The following is a 16,999-nucleotide window of genomic DNA, read 5'->3' as shown; positions in this document are numbered from 1 at the left end:
GTCTTTCAGCCATGACTCAGTGATGCCCAGAACATCAAACCAGCCAATCTCTAACTGTGTTACATCATCTACTTTAATCCATATACTGTCTGCATCCAAATAGAACACATTCAGTCCTGTATTCATCACCTTTTTCAACTCTGCCCCAATGTTACAATTTAACTCATTCCATTCCACTAACTGCAATTTTGTCCAGTCATCAGCCTGTCCTTCCTCAAAGTCTAACTACACACTATACCTATTTGCACACCAACTGCCCCATTCTCCGCTCTATCATTCTGGTTTAAAGCTCTAGCAAACCTTCCTACAATGATATTGGTCCCCTTCGGGTTCAGTTAGAACCTGTCTGTTTTGAACAGGTCAGACATTCCCCAGAAGAGATCCCAATGATGCAGAAATCTGAAACCCTGAACCAATTCCTCAGCCACAGTTTCATTTGCCAAATCATCCCATTCTTATCCTCAACGGCATGTGACACAAGTAGCAATCCAGAGATTGCTTTTCAACTTTCTACCCACTTCCTATCTTCCCTCTTCAGGACCTCCTCCCTTTTCCTCTATGTCATTGTTACCATTGCATTGTTACCAATATGTACCACAACTTTTGGTTGCTCACCATCCATTCTAGAATGCTGTGAACCCAGTCCAAGGCATCCCTGGCCCTGGCACCTGAGAGGCAACGTAACATCTGATTGTCTCTTTCACGTCCAGAATCTCTCTTCTGCTCCTCTAACAATGGAAACCCCTTTCCCTATTGCACTTCTCTTCCTCCCCCCACTTTCCTTTCTGGGCCACAGAGCCAGACTCAGTGCCAGATACCCAGTCACTGCTGCTTCCCCTGATAGGTCATCTACCCTCACACTGAACAATATCTAAAGTGGTATACTGATTATTGAAGAGAATGGCCACAGGGATACTCTGCATTGGCTTCCTATTCCCTTGCCCCTCTCCTGACAGTTAACCAGTTATCTGCCTCCTGTAATCTAGGGGTGATTACCTCCCTGTAGCTCCTATGTATCACCTTCTCATTTTCCTGTATGAGCCGAAGGTCATTGAGCTGAAGATCCAGTTCCTCAACATGGTCTCTATGGAGCTGCAGCTCAATGCACTTCATGCAGATGGAGTTATCAGGGAGACTGGAGGCCTCCCAGAGTTCCCACATCCACATTAGAAACACCCCACTGACTCTGGACCCATCCTCAGTGCACTAGCGTGAACTAATAGGCAAAGAAAAAATAATTACTAGAAACTTATATAGAACCTCCACCTGTTCTTGCTCAAGCCTACTGAGCCAAAACCTCCTGCTCTAACACTGGCCCACTTCAACAATGGACACTCTGCTTACACCTCCCTTCTTTTTATTAGCTCAAATAAAACTTACTCCCAACAAGACATGTTCTTTACAAATGGCCCCCACACTGCAATGAAGCCTCCCTCTCACTGGCTACTTCAAATTATGATCCACTCTCAGTGATACTTGTTCTTTTCAAATTATTCCTGCCCTGCAACAATGTCTCGCTCTCTCACTCACTCACCACTTCAAATTATGAGTTAGTTAGTAAATTGTGTGCATGCTATGTTGGTGCTTGCGGCATGATGACACTTGCCCCAGCACATCCTTGGACTGTGTTGGTCGCTGATGTAAACAAGGCATTTCAATACGTTTCGATGACAAGTAAAGCGAATTCTAGAGGTGTGAGAAGTGGTCCGAGTTTCACAGGGCTTTGCTATGAACCTTTATTGTCAAACAATGGTGTTGTCCAGCATAAGGTTGGTGAAGGACCTTGCCTTGCATAAGGCCGACCTCATTACTTAGGAATCAGCACAGGCATTGTGAGCAAAAGGGCTTGTTTCTTTGCTGCACATTCTGTCACTTTAACTCTTATGATTCAGTGTATGTGTTAACGATTATTTGGAAACCAGCCTTTCAGCAAGCACAATTGCAAATGTTATTTGCATAATACAGCTCAGTTACTGAGGTGCAAGCTGTATGGGGTCCTAATGCCCTTCCCTTGGACAACATCGGTGGCGTGGAGAGGGGAGACTTGCAGCATGGGCAACTGCCGGTCTCCCATAAAAAAAAACCTTGCCCAGGCTTACGCCCTGGAAACTTTCCAAGGTGCAAATCCATGGTCTATCGAGACTAACGGAGGCCTAACACACAATCACACACTGAGGTGCAGATGTCCTTGATTCTGGGATGTAATCATTGTTGGTGGAATAGTCTCCTCGTGGCTGTGATACTGTTGTAAACAGGTTTTTCATTGCATTGTGTGTCACCATACTAAGCATATTTCAATAAACTTGAGATAATTCATAGCTTTGTTGATGTAGTACCGCAGTGAGAAAGGTAGAATAAGGTGTTTCCAACCCATTGAACTCATCATGTGACCATACCTAGCTCCGAACTATTACTCATGCAACAGCACAAAACATCACGAGATTGCACAATGTACCATTGAACATGGCTAAAACTGATCTAATCAGAATGGGATTTATTTTTTTATATGAAATGAAACATGCTGTTTTGCAGCAGTAGTATTGTACAAAAACATAAACTTATTATAAATCACAAATAGTCCAAAAAATGAATAATGTGGTGTGTTTATAAGTTCATAGACCATTTAGAAATCTGATAATGGAGAGGGGGAATCTGTTCCTGAACCAGTGAGTGTGGGACTTCAGTCTCCTGTACCTCTTCCCTGAAGGTAGTAATGAGAAGACAGCACTTTCTGGATGGTGAGGATCTTTAATGATGGATGCAACTTCTTGAGTCAGCACCGGTCGAAGATGTACGCGATGATGAGGAGGGTTGTGCCAAGATGGAGCTGTCTGCATCTACAACACTCTGCAGCCTCCTGCGATCTTGTGTATGGGAGGCTATAATCAGAAAAGAATGCTGTGCCAATCACCTCAAACTCCTAATGAAGAAGAGCTGCTGATGTGCCTTCTTTGTGATTACATCAATGTGTTGGGCCCAGGACAGATCCTTTAATACACTGACACTCAGGAACTTAAAGATGCTTACCCTTGCCCACTGAACTCTTGAGAGGGCAGGTGCATGTTTCCCTTCCTGAAGTCCATAATCAATTCCTTGGTCTTGTTGATGTTGAATACAAGGTTGTTGTTATGACACCACTCTGCAATTCTTGTGGCCACCTGAGATTTTACTAAACAGTGGTGTCAAATGCAAATTTATAAATGAGCTGTGCTTACCACACAGTCATTGGTGTAGCAGGGGTTCCCAACCTTTCTTATGCCATAGACCATACTATTAAGCAAGGGGGTCCATGGACCCCAGGTTAGGAACCCCTGGTTTTAGAGAGAGTACACAATCTTGAGATGCAATGATGTCAGTGACAAGATGTTATTAGTGATATGTACAGCTTGTGGTTTCTCAATGAGGAAGTCAAGAATCCAGTTGCAAAGGTTGATACAGAGGTCCAAGTTCAAAACCTTGGTGCTTAATATTGAAGGGATGATGGCATTGCACGTCAAGCTGTAATCCATAAACAGCACCTGATATATTATGCTGTTAGTAGCAGAGGATGGAATTTTTTTGATTCTGGAAACCTTAACAATTAATAAAAAAACAATGAAAACACTCACCAGGTCAGGCAGTATCTGTGGAAAAGGAAACAGATGGATGACCCGTTAACAGAAGTGGGAAAGACGAAAGCAAGTTTTTTCCCCAGCAGCGAAGTGAATCGGTGATGGACACGTGACCCCCTGGACAGACGCTTGACAACTGTACAAGTGTCCAATTGGAAGCGTTTGTCGGGACGCGGTGTCCCGCCCCTTCCAATTCTCCAATGAAACAGCACAGCTCGCCCTTCGATAGGAGGAACCACTGAGAGCGTCTTTTGCTTTGCGAGCACGAGCTTCTGTTCGACCAATTGGAATCAATGTTATTTTTTTAAATTGTTTTAGTAACGTATGAGGCGCAAGCCTTAACGGATCCGCTACCTACCGAGAGGGGAGCGTCCCGTAACGGGGCCAGACCTCCGTTTTCGGCGTGGGCTCAGAGTCTAGGAGCGGACTCTTCAGTAAATAGTTGCTTGCAGAGCCTGCATTTAACGTTACTCTTAGGAAGGGGATGGGGAGAACTGTAAATCTGAAACTAACAAAAAATGTTGTAAACACATTCTAGGAAAGACGAAAGATCTGATGAAGGACGGTGGATCTGAAGGCTTAACCCCAGTTCTTTCTCCACAGAACGCCTTGGCCTGAGTGTTTGTAGTATCTTCTCTTTTACAAAGGTTAGTGGATCTTTGCCTTTCCTCAGTAAGATTTGGATGTAACAGAGAATGGAGCTCAAGGAAAATCAAATTGTATTGTTTTAGATGGAGCTGTAAACTCCACTCCCTCTGCACAATTCTCACACCTGCAAACCCGCAGATAAGGGGCGTGCTGTCGTAGTCTGGCATACTGACCTCAACTTTACCGAGGTCCAGCAACAACTCTTGACTCTTCGTACTTACCCCTCGAACAGGACCCCCCCCCCCCCCCCGAAGGAACACCAGGCCATTGTCTCCCACACCAACCTTATTGACTCTGGGGAATCTCTCATCCATTGAAACCAACCTCACAGTTCCTGCACCCCGCAATTCCCGTTTCTATCTCCTATCCAAGATCCACGAACCTGCTTGTCCAGGTAGACACATTGTTTCAGCCCCACTAAACTCCTATTTGCAAACCTTGACTCTGTTTTATTCCCCTAGTTCAGTCCCTTCCTACCTATATCCGTGACACCACACGCTCTAGATCTTTTCAATGATTTCAGGTTACCTGGCCCCCAGGATGTCCAGTCCCTATACACCATCCCCCACAAGGAAGGCCACAAAGCTCTCCGTTTTTTTTCTGGACACCAGACCTAACCAGTTCTCCGCCTAGCGAAACTTGTCCTCACTCTGAATAATTTCTCCTTTGGCTCCTCCCAGTTCCTTCAAACAAACGGGGTAGCCATGGGCACTTGCTACGCCTGCCTGATCGTCAGCTACGTGACACTATGTTACACTCGTGACCGTTCTGCACTTTTCCTACGGTGACTGCATTGGTGCTCCTTCCTGAACCCATGCTGAACTGGACGACTTCATCCACTTTGGCTCCAACTTCCACCTCAAATTTACCTGAAACATTTCTGACACCTCCCTCCCTTTTCTCGATCTCACTGTCTGTCTGCAGAGACAGGTTATTCACCAATGTCTATTATAAACCCATGGACTCTCACAGCTACCTGGGGTATATCTCTTACCGCCCTGTTAATTGTAAAAATGCCATCCCCTTCTCTTAATTCGTCTGTCACGCCGCATCTGCTCTTGGGATGAGGCTTTTCATTCTAGAATGAAGGAGATATCCTACTTTTTCAAAGAAAGGGGCTTCTCTTCAATGCTGCCCTCAACTGCATCTCTTCCATTTCATATGCGTCTGCTGTTACCCAAAATTCCTGCCACCTTACCAGGGATAGGATTCCTCTTGTCCTCACCTGCCACCCCACCAGCCTCAGCATCCAGCACATAATTCTCCAGAACTTCTGCCAATTCCAATGTGATCCCCCCATCAAGCTCATCTTCCCCCCCCCCCCCCCCACAACTTTCTGCTTTCCACAGGGGCCGCTCCCTACGCGACTCCCTTGTCCATTCCTCCCTCCCCACTGATCTCCCTCCTGGCACTTATCCTTGCAAATGGAACAAGTGCTACACCTCCTCCCTCACTACCATTCAGAGCCCTAAACAGTCCTTTCAGGTGAGGTGACACTTCACCTGTGAGTTTGTTGGGTCATGTACTGTGTTCGGTGCTCGCAGTGTAGTCTCCCGTATATCAGTGTGATTCGACGTAGATTGGAAGACTGCTTTCTCAAGCATCTAAGCTCCATCTGCCAGAACAAGCGGGATCTCCCGGTGGCCACCATTTTAATTCCACTTCGCATCCAGTTCCAATATGTCCATCCATGGCCTCCTCCACTGTCATGATCAGGCCACACTTAGGTTGGAGGAACAACTTCTTGTATTCTCTTTGGGTACCTCCAGCCTGATGGCATGAACATCGTTAATTTCAGGTAACCCCCCACCCCCTTCACCATTTCCCATCCCCTTGTCCCTCTCTCACCTTATCTCCTTGCCCACCCATCGCCTCCCTCTGGTGCTCCTTTCCCCCCCCCCCCCTTTTTCTTTCTTCCATGGCCTCCTGTCTCTTTCACCAATCAACTTCCCAGCTCTTTGCTTCATCCCTCCCCCTCCAGGAATAACCTGTCAACTGGTGTTCCTCTCTCCTCTCCCCACCTTTTAAATCTACTCCTCAGCTTCCCCCCCCCCCCCCCCCCCCCAGTTTTGGCTGAAATGTCAAATGTACTCTTTTCCTAGATGCTATCTGGCCTGCTGAGTTCCTCCTGCATTTTGTGTGTGTTGCTTGGATTTTTGGCATCTGCAGATTTTCTCTTGGTTGTGAAGGGATAAATAAAATTGTGGAAGATATCTATTGGCTTCTGGGCACTTGTAACAATGAATGGTACATTAGGAAATCAAACATTGCCTCAAGATTCAAGGGAGAAGAGTTAGGACAGAGATGAGGAGAAACAGTTTTTCCCAGAGAGTGGTGAATCTGAAATTTTCTGCCCAGGGAAGCAGTTGAGGCTTCTTCACTAAATATATTTAAGATGCAGTTAGATAAATTTTTATGTAGTAGGGGAAATTGAGGGTTATGGGGAAAAGGTAGGTAGATTGAGCTGAGTTTACGGACAGATCAGCCATGATCTTATTGATTGGTGGGGCAGGCTGGATGGGCCAGATGGCCTATTCCTGCTCCTATTTCTTATGTTCTAAAGTGCATGTAAGAAGAACTGATACAATAATCATGGAGGATAGTTGATCAACATCAAGGCAGTTATGGAAAAGGGCAAGGATGGTCCTCAGCTTGGGTTTCTAAATTAAGGGGAGGCTGATTTCATTTGTGTAAGACATGGTGAAAGTAGATTAGGAGCAGATGTTTGTGTGTAAAACAAAAGGATAAAGGAAGATTCGCAAGAGTTCACTGACAGGCACTTCCAGTGAGGGTGAAGAAAATTATGAAACTTCAGATGTCAAAATTTATTGGTTTGATACGGGGTGGGGGTCAAATTGCAGGTGTAGACAGTTATAAAAACAAGTAAGTTGAGGATTATAGAGGGTTAAGGAAAGAACATTTGAGAAGGAATAATCATAGCCTTTCTCCCTAAATTCCTTTTAAAACTTCTCCCTCACCTTAATCAAATGCCCTTTTGTAAGGTGAAATCCTACCTTGCATTTGGAAAGCAAACACAAGGAAATCTACAGATGCTGGAAATTCAAACAACAACACACACAAAATGCTGGTGGAACACAGCAGACCAGGCAGCATCTATAGGGAGAAGCGCTGTTGATGTTTCGGGCCGAGACCCTTCGTCAGGACTAACCGAAAGGAAAGATAGTAAGAGATTTGGAAGATAGTTTAAAGAAAATAAGTTTACTTTTTCTATAATTAAAGTAGGTTGATTATTTGAAAAGAAGTTGTAACATTTATGGTGGTGTATTTGCATTTATTGAAGCAGATAGGCAGTTTTTATTTGGTTAAATTTGAGTCAAGGTTTGCTGTTTACAGTGCAATTCATCTCTTTTAAGGTCCTAATACAGACTGCATTCAAAGCATGGAAAGTGGAGCAATGTATATGATAGGATCCAACATTGGTTTAGAATTTTCTGATAAAATGAAGGAGCGAAGAAATGGTATGCTGAAAAAGACAAAATACAATGCTCTCCTGACCTCTAAAATTAAGACCAAGATTCTAAGTAAGTACCATTTGCTTCCAATACACTACTGTTGGAACAATTTTTTTTCTGAACTCTATCATGCTTTGCAGTCAATTTCAGTAAATCTCACCAAATTAAAATTGTAATCAAATTTGAATTATCTTCTGTAGATTCCTTAAGATTGAGGATTATAGTCATTCGTTTTTTTATGGATTGTCCTGTTTGGAGCCTTGCTGAAACACTTCAAAGTGCTGAGAACATTAAACTGTAAAAGAGGCCATCACATGAAACTATCCATTTAGTTAGCAGAGGCCCAATAGTAGTGATCATTGAATAAGCTATTCATGTGATTTTTTTTATTTTCTGGTGGCTAAATTGTGATAGTTCTGTTTGTGCAAAATATTTTTGGAAAACTTGACAAGGGTATTACTGATAGGGCCAGCAGTTATTTCCTGACCTACTAAACCAGTGATGTTTGAACCTAAAGACCAGTTCCACACATAGTAATCTATAATCGGCTAATTTCAAATAATTTTATTTAAACTGGATGCACAACACTTTGCTTCTGATGCAATCTGGTGCTAAACAAAGCTGCTGAGGGGGTCTCAGTGGGTCAGGCTTCATCTGTGGAGGCAGAGGTAGTTGGCGTTACATGTCAAGACCCTGCAGGACCCTCCTGTGGGAGTTTAAAGGAGAGATGGCCTTTTATAAGAAATAAGAGACGGGTTGGCAGATGTAACAAAATGAGGAGGGGAACAAAGGGTAGATGGAGTCAAGTAGGGGATGTCAGCTAACTACTTGCCTCCACAGAAGTTCTCTGACCAGTAGAGTTCCTCCAGTGGCTTGTTAAAATTATGTAAATACTTAGTTCAACTAAACCCCAAGATTAAAAATTGTTATTTATTAACAGTTTATCCATTTGCAATATTTGCTCATCCAAGTAAGTTATTCTTCCATACTACCAATTTATATTCATGACTTCTGCTTTATTTTCAAGCAACTGCAAACCATGGACATATTGCAACAAAATAGAACTAATTGAATGTCTTTAAGATAGGCAATCATGTAATAATATTTAAAACATTTCTTTATTTAGATAAGGTACTTATTGTGCCTCCCTCTCTTATTTTGTCCTTATGGCAAACACAAAATATTTCAAGTTTATTCTCTAAGTATCAGACTGTTGAATTGTTTGGAATTTGTTTATCCCTTGAAGATAAAGGTTGAAAGCTGTGCTGAGGTGAGCAACTTTTACAGTAGGAATAATTCATTTTTGCAAGTTATGCATCTGACTAAATCCAGAACAATTTGTTTCTTTTAGACAGCTCATCCATGATGAAAATCTCACTTAAAAATAACAACAAAGCTCTGGCAATAGCTCTTGCTAAAGAGAAACAAAAATATAGAATACTTGAGCAGGAAAACATGATGCTTCAAAAAGAAATGTGCTCTCAGAGTTATGACATTGTTGCGCTGCAGCAAAGGCTGACTACTCAGGTATTAAAGATATATTTCTGATTTCTGCTCTAAATGTCAACCTCAGTTAATTTGGCATGCTAACTTGATCACTTTCTGGGCCTGTTGAATTTTTCTCTCTCCTATATTGATAAAATTCATTTCTATCTGGCACCTTGTAAATTTAAGCTGAAAGTTTATAGAGCATGAGCTTGAGTACAGAAAGCTAATTTTGCAATGTATATGTTCAGGTACAACTTAAAGGCATGGGTAGATACACTGTGAATTGGAGGTTGGGTATGGGGAAACATTTAGGATTGAAGTCTGATTATACAGTCTAATGTGTAGGTCTTAAGACTTGAGAGGTACTTAAGAAAATAGTTTATTTTTAAATTTTGTTTAGATGTAATGTGTAGTTCAAGACTGCAAGTGTGACCCCTGGATGTTATTTCTTTTGAGAAATAGAATGCTAAAATTTCAATCTTGGAAGAATACTTGATGAAGATAAAAAGCTGTTTCTCAGATGCTACAAGTTACGTGTCAACTGCGATCAGTATCTGCAAATGTGATGTAAGGATTTTCCTTGTCCTTTTTTTCCAATAAGTTGAACTTTTGAAGTGACTATGCACATTACATTTAATTTGTTTTATTTAGCAAAATGTAGATTTTTGGTGTTCCCTATTCCCTCTTCCATTTCTCCTTTCCATCACTGTGCAACACTCCCTCAGTATAGTCAGAGTAGGTCATCCGAATTAGTCATCTTGAAATTTATTTGATCTATAGTTTATTCAGTGTAAGTTTGTTGTGGAATAATGGAGTATTGATTTCTATCCCACCCACCCCACCCCAGCACCACAACTTTATCATTTCCTGTCAGAGTCACCGTATGTACTCAGCACATACAAAAGCTGGATGAACTCAGCAGGTCGGGCAGCATCCGTTGAGATGAGCAGTCAACGTTTCAGGCCGAGACCCTTCGTCAGGACAGCCTGACCTGTCATTTCAACGGATGCTGCCCGACCTGCTATGTTCATCCAGCTTTTGTATGTGTTGATTTGACCACAGCATCTGCAGTGTACTTTGTGTTCACCATATGTACTGATACTCTTGTGTGTATCGAGCCACACTTAGGCTGGAGGAACAACACCTTGTATTCTGTTTAGGCAGCCTCCAACCTGATTGCATGAACATTGATTTCTCAAACTTCTATTAGTGCCTATTTTTCCCGCCCCCCCCCCCCAATCATTTCCCATCCCCTTGTTGCTCTCTCGTTATCTCCTTGCCCACCCATTGCTTCCCTCTGGTGCTCCTCCCCCACCTTCTTTCTTCCATGGCCCTCTGTCTCTTTCACCAATCAACTTCCTAGCTCTTTGCTTCATCCCTCCCCTTCCAGATTTCACCTACTGCCTGGCATTTCTCTCTCCCCTCTCCACACCTTTGAAATCTACTCAGCTTTTTTTCTCAAGTCCTGCCAAAAGGTTTCAGCCTGAAATGACGACTGTACTTTTTTCCATAGATGCTGCCTGGCCTGCTGAGTTCCTCCAGCATTTTGCTTGTGTGTAGTGTCACTTTATGAGCATATAGTCAGTCTCTCTCTCTCTCTCTCTCTCTCTCTCTCTCTCTCTCCCTCTCCCTCTCCCTCTCCCTCTCCCTCTCCCTCTCCCTCTCCCTCTCCCTCTCCCTCTCCCTCTCCCTCTCCCTCTCCCTCTCCCTCTCCCTCTCCCTCTCCCTCTCCCTCTCCCTCTCCCTCTCCCTCTCCCTCTCCCTCTCCCTCTCCCTCTCCCTCTCCCTCTCCCTCTCCCTCTCCCTCTCCCCCTCCCCCTCCCCCTCCCCCTCCCCCTCCCCCTCCCTCTCCCTCTCCCTCTCCCTCTCCCTCTCCCCCTCCCCCTCCCCCTCCCCCTCCCCCTCCCCCCCTCCCCCCCTCCCCCTCTCCCCCTCTCCCCCTCTCCCCCTCCCCCTCCCCCTCCATACTACCTTACCTATTTATATTTATCTTATTGTGTCCCTTTTTGTGCTGCTTCAGATCCAGAGTAACAATTATTTCATTCTCCTTTACACTTGAGTAACGGAAATGTCATTAAACAATCTTGAATCTTATTTTGTGAAAATTAGACTATAACTTTAATATAAATAATACTTGTATTATTGGAATTGAAAAATTCGTTCTGTTTTACGTAGCTTCAAGAGCATCAGTTGAATGGTTTGTGTGAAAGAAGCAGTACTGTAAGTCGGGGTTACAGCTCTAGCTTGTAAGTAACCAATCCTAAATGAAATGGTAATAGTCTTTCAAAGTTGAGAGATTACTATTATGTACTATATTTTGTAACATTGGAGTTCAATAAACTTAGCTGACAGTAATTCAAGTATTTTATTACTATTACATTAGAATTTCAAACTGTAAATTATCGTTGTTTTTTGACTACTACTTGGTAGTCTTGCCCTGTATTGTCTTTTAATTTTATTGGCAGTATCAAGCTGCTGTTAAGTTTTCTTTCTTGCCCGGGCCATCGCTCAGTAGTGACCAATTGACAAATTTTAGATTAACTAGTCCTTGTTGACAGCACAATTTAGGGGATGAATGGGGACGAATTAGGGGAAATGTGGGGGGGGGGTAGCTTTCAAGTTTCTTGGTGGGTGGTAAGTGGCGCAATAACTTGAGGCACAAGATCTGACCAACCGTTAGAAGAGCAGGTACTTCCAAAAAACAAGAATGAGACACTGGAACACCGGAAGAACCACAGCTCTGCAGGCGGTGAGCACTCATCGTCACAACGGATCTGAAACTTCAATCTCGTTCGACCTTGCCAACCAAACATGCGTCATTGAGGACGTATAAATTAGAAACCAGTGTCTAACAGTTCTCCTTGACTCGTTTGGAATGAGCTCATGCAATTTAATAGTTGGTAAGTCAAGTACACCCTCTCAACTTTCTCTGCAGATCTACAGAAACCTGGTCATGCAACGATACAGCACTGGCTGGAACCAGACAGTGAAATAGTCAGTCATTGAGCCTGCTGACCCCAAGGTTTCCTCTGGAGATGTCCAAAGTGACATCGGCTTTGTGTGTGTGTGATTGAGAACCATCTTTGGGGATTGAGACCTTGCATGATTGGTCAATCACACTAACTACAATAGGACAAAGGTAGCTTGTCGAGCACCAGCTCTATCCTGACTAACATTCAGATTCCAATCTGAATCCTTGTCAACATAATTTTCTCTGTTGTGATCCTCTCAGCTTTGCCTCGCCAATCCTTTGTGTGCTGCTACATCTTTCCATCCCTGTCAACTCGCTGCCATTGTCAACATCTGATGGGTATTCCCAGCTTCTGTTAATTTTTATTTTAATGTAGCCCCATTAACGATGGATAAATGCATACAATGTGATCTGAGTCTGAAGGCGCTGAAGCCTTGAATTTTAATCCTGCTAAGCAAAAGAAACTATAGAAAGTGCATCAATACAACACTACTTACCTGGAGTAAGGGTTTTATTCCATTCTCATTAGATCAGCTATGCCCCATGTGTCTTATTTGAAATACTGTAATGTCCAATGAAGCCATTGCAGGAACACTTCTGTAAAAGACACCCTGAAAAGATTACTAATGGCATTTCATCTTCAGTCCTAGAAGATAAAAGAAGCATTTGAAAAGTGTTGCACGCTTGAGTTATTTGCTAAGAAAGCTACAAATGACTTTGATAGTGATCTCATTGCTTTTAACATTTCCAAACTGATAGCAAATAGTAGAAAATCTGATACAATTGGTGAAAGATTAATAAAGTCTGCTGTATCAGAAGTTCTCAAAATGGATACCAGTATTTTAAAATCATTTCCTGTGTAATATGTAGCTCGTTGTATTGACAAAATGAGTGAAGGCATTGAGTATCAACTATGCACAGAGCTACAACAAACAGCATTTGGGATACAATTAGAAGTAAGACATTGCTAATGGTATATGTACAGTTTATCAAAAGTTGAAAAGTTTATGAAGACATTCTCTTTTGTAAGAAGTTGACAACAAATATCAACAGAGAATCAACCTAAAGTGAGCTCAACGTATATTGAAGATATGATAAAACAGGTTGGCAATACTAATTGTCCCACTAGCCTTGCCCCTTTGCCTGGTTAGTCACTGCTCCTCATTCTATCTTTCATCCAGTTTCCTCAGTAGTTCACCCACTTTGCCCCCTCATTCTGTAGTTCTTAGGATTTCACCATTTACGCACCCCAACAGTAAAACAATCACTAGCTTGGCTAATCAAAACAATAGCTGTAGTTAATGTGCTCTACTGGTTTATAACTCATAAAAATAAGGATTCTAGTCATAGGCATTGCAAACAGTTTCATTTATTTTCACTCACACTGTTGCATCAGTTTGTAAACAGCAGAGTGGCCCAAAAGACCCAAGGAACAATTTGTCTGGGTTTGTAGGAGCAGGCGCACCACACCCTACACAGACAGATTTAAGCCCTTAGTTTGGCCTTGCTGAGAGGTGTGGAGGTTGGATTCGATGGTGAATAACTATATCAGAAAGTTAACAAGGTGTGTCATGGAGAAAGCCTCTGTATATTTGTAAGTTTTTGTACATGTTTGTTTTTATTTGTCTATTTGTAAATACCCTTTTCACAACTTTTGAGCAACTTTTGCTCTTTTTTCACCTGGCACTAAATGAAACGCTTTGCACTAACGTTCTGTTGCGCTTTACCATCAGTGTTTTCCAACTGGTGACCCTTGTTGGGCACGCTTACCCACACCTGAGAGCAAAATGTGAGTGAGGATAAAAGTATTTGAATTAGGAACATGATTTCTTGTGCGACAGATGGAGCACCATGTGACAGGTCGCCATGCTGGTTTAGTGGCATTTATGAAAAAAGTTCCAAGTCTGTTCGCAATCCATTGTGTAATTCATCAACATCTCGCAGCCAAAATCCTCAGCCAGTGACTTTTTCAAGCATGACTCTTGTAATATCTGCTATGAACAAAATTAAAACTCATCCCTTAAATAGCAGCTTATTTTGCCAGTTATACCAAGGTTACGATTTTGAACTCTTGCTGCTTCACGCTGAAGTGCATTGGCTGTCAAAAGGCTGCTGCTTAAAACATTGATCTTTTTGACACGGTGAATGAATTTTTGCTCAGTTGACAAGAGTTTGGAAAACAAAATTGAACATCTACATCGAGATGTGGCATACCTAGCCGATCTGTATAACAAATAGGGTGAGAATTTCAATTTTATCCAGGCAAAAAGTGCAAAGTCCACTTTTCAAGTCAAGTCAAATCAACTTTTATTGTCATTTCGACCGTAACTGCTGGTACAGTGCATAGTAAAAATGAGAACGTTTTTCAGGACCATGGTTTACATGACACAGTACAAAAACTAGACTGAACTACATAATTTAAAAAAAAACAGAGAAAACTATACTAGACTACAGACCTACACTGGACTGCATAAAGTGCACAGAAACAGTACCATCATTACAATAAATAATAAACAGGACAGTAGGGCAAGGTGTCAGTCCAGGCTTCGGGTATTGAGGAGTCTGATAGCTTGGGGGAAGAAACTGTTATATAGTCTGGTTGTAAGAGCCTGAATGCTTTGGAGCCTTTTCCCAGACGGCAGGAGGGAGAAGGGATTGTATAACGTGTGCATGGGGTCCTTCATAATGCTGTTTCCTTCGCGGATGCAGCATGTAGTGTAAATGTCCGTGATGGTAGGAAGAGAGACCCCGATGATCTTCTCAGCTGACCTCACTATCCACTGCAGGGTCTTGCGATCCAAGATGGTACAATTTCCGAACCAGGCAGTGATGCAGTTGCTCAGGACGCTCTCAATACAACCCCTGTAGAATGTGATGAGGATGTGGGGTGGGAGATGGACTTTCCTCAACCTTCGCAAAAAGTAGAGACGCTGCTGGACTTTCTTTGCCATGGAGCTGGTGTTGAGGGACCAGGTGAGATTCTCTGTCAGGTGAACACCAAGAAATTTGGTGCTCTTTACAATCTCTACTCAGGAGCCGTCGATGTTCAGTGGGGAGTGGTCGCTCCGTGCCCTCCTGAAGTCAACAACCATCTCTTTTGTTTTGTTCACATAAAGAGACAGGTTGTTGGCTCTGCACCAGTCCATTAGCCGCTGCACCTCCTCTCTGTAAGCTGACTCGTCGTTCTTGCTGATGAGACCCACCACGGTGGTGTCATCGGCGAACTTGATGATATGGTTCGAGCTGTGTGTTGCAGCACAGTCGTGGGTCAGCAGAGTGAACAGCAGTGTACTGAGCACGCAACCCTGGGGAGCCCCCGTGCTCAGTGTGATGGTGTTGGAGATGCTGCTCCCGATCCGGACTGACAGATCTCCCAGTCAGGAAGTCTAGGATCCAGTTGCAGAGGGAGGTGTTCAGGCCCAATAGGCTCAGCTTTCCAATCAGTTTCTGAGGGATGATTGTGTTGAATGCTGAACTGAAGTCTATGAACAGCATCCGAACATGTGTGTCTTTCTTGTCCAGGTGGGTTAGGGCCAGGTGGAGGGTGTTGGCAATGGCGTCATCTGTTGAGTGTTTGGGACGGTACGCAAACTGCAGAGGGTCCAGTGAGGGGGGCGGCAGGGTCTTGATATGCCTCATGACGAGCCTCTCAAAACAGTTCATGATGATGGATCTAAGTGCAATGGGACGGTAGTCATTTAGGCAGGACACTGAAGACTTCTTCAGCATGGGGACGATGGTGGCGGCCTTGAAGCACGTTGGAATGGTGGCGCTGCTCAGGGAGATGTTGAAGATGTCAGTGAGAACATCTGCTAGCTGGTCTGCACATCCTCTGAGCACTCTACCAGGGATGTTGTCTGGTCCAGCAGCCTTCCGTGGGTTGACCCTGCACAGGGTTCTTCTCACGTCGGCCACGGAGAGTCACAGCACCTGGTCATTCACAGGAGGGGTGGACTTCCTCGCCGCCATGTCATTTTCACCTCAAACCAGGCGTAGAAGTTATTCAGCGCATTTGGGAGGGAGGCATCACCTGCACAGTCAGGTGATGTTGTCTTGTAATTGGTGATGTCCTGGATGCCCTTCCATATGCGCCGCGTGTCACCCCTGTCCTGGAAGTGGCTGTGGATTAGCTGGGCTTGTGCACGCTTTGCCCCTCTGATGGCTCGGGACAGTTTGGCCCTTGCTGTTGTTAGGGCTGCCTTGCCACCTGCTGTGAAGGCAGAGTCGCGGGACCTCAGCAGCGCACGCACCTCTGCGGTCATCCATGGCTTCTGGTTGGCACGTATAGTGATGGTCTTGGACAGAGTAACATCATCAATGCACTTGCTGATGTAGCTGGTCACTGATGCTGTGTACTCCTCTAAGTTGGTAGAGTCGCCATCGGTTGTAGCCTCCCTGAACATGTGCCAGTCAGTGTGCTCAAAGCAGCCTTGAAGAGCAGAGATGGCTCCTGCTGGCCAGGTTTTCACCTGCTTCTGAACTGGTCTGGAGCGCCTGGCGAGCGGTCTGTATGCTGGGATTAGCATAATGGATGTGGTCTGAGTATCCGAGGTGGGGGCGGGGTTCCGCTTGGTACGTGTCAGGAATGTTTGTGTGAACAGGGTCCAATGCGTTCTCCCCCCCCCCCCCAATGCAAAGTCCACATACTGATGGAATTTGGGGAGCACTGACTTAAGGTCCGCGTGGTTAAAATCACCAGCTACAATAAACAGACCATCAGGATGTGCGTTCTGCTGTTCGCTAATAGCCGAATATAAGGACAGAGGTGAATTCCTGTGGCAAATAAAATGGTCTGCATAGAACTGCCA

At 43.9% G+C, this 16,999-nt stretch overlaps 2 protein-coding genes across 7 annotated transcripts in view; one reads left to right on the top strand and one right to left on the bottom strand.

The window, feature by feature from the left end:
* LOC140728302 (uncharacterized protein C2orf80) overlaps positions 1-3,738 on the bottom strand; it is a 40,841-nt gene extending 37,103 nt beyond the window's left edge. For all 3 annotated transcript variants that reach the window (XM_073046839.1, XM_073046841.1, XM_073046838.1), the window contains exon 1: positions 3,609-3,738. The gene's annotated coding sequence lies outside the window, so the exon portion shown is untranslated. The remainder of the gene's footprint in view (positions 1-3,608) is intronic.
* A 201-nt stretch (positions 3,739-3,939) lies between these two features.
* The window catches only part of LOC140728301 (uncharacterized), a 28,172-nt gene continuing 15,112 nt past the window's right edge, over positions 3,940-16,999 (top strand). The window contains exons 1-6 of one of the 4 annotated variants that reach the window (XM_073046835.1): positions 3,950-4,045; positions 4,150-4,258; positions 7,634-7,801; positions 9,084-9,259; positions 9,683-9,787; positions 11,396-11,466. In XM_073046835.1, the coding sequence (XP_072902936.1) occupies positions 7,660-7,801; positions 9,084-9,259; positions 9,683-9,787; positions 11,396-11,466 (494 nt within the window). In that variant the 5' untranslated portion in view covers positions 3,950-4,045; positions 4,150-4,258; positions 7,634-7,659. Of the gene's footprint in view, positions 4,259-7,633; positions 7,802-9,083; positions 9,260-9,676; positions 9,788-11,395; positions 11,467-15,012; positions 15,165-16,999 lie in introns of those variants that run through there. The other 3 variants (XM_073046834.1, XM_073046836.1, XM_073046837.1) reach the window with 3 other exon arrangements.

This window comes from Hemitrygon akajei, chromosome 5 (genome assembly GCF_048418815.1).
Source record: "Hemitrygon akajei chromosome 5, sHemAka1.3, whole genome shotgun sequence".
In the NCBI taxonomy this organism is placed as follows: Eukaryota; Metazoa; Chordata; class Chondrichthyes; order Myliobatiformes; family Dasyatidae; genus Hemitrygon; species Hemitrygon akajei.
The sequence above is the reverse complement of the archived record's forward strand: the minus strand, read 5'-3'. Positions and strand labels throughout refer to the sequence as shown.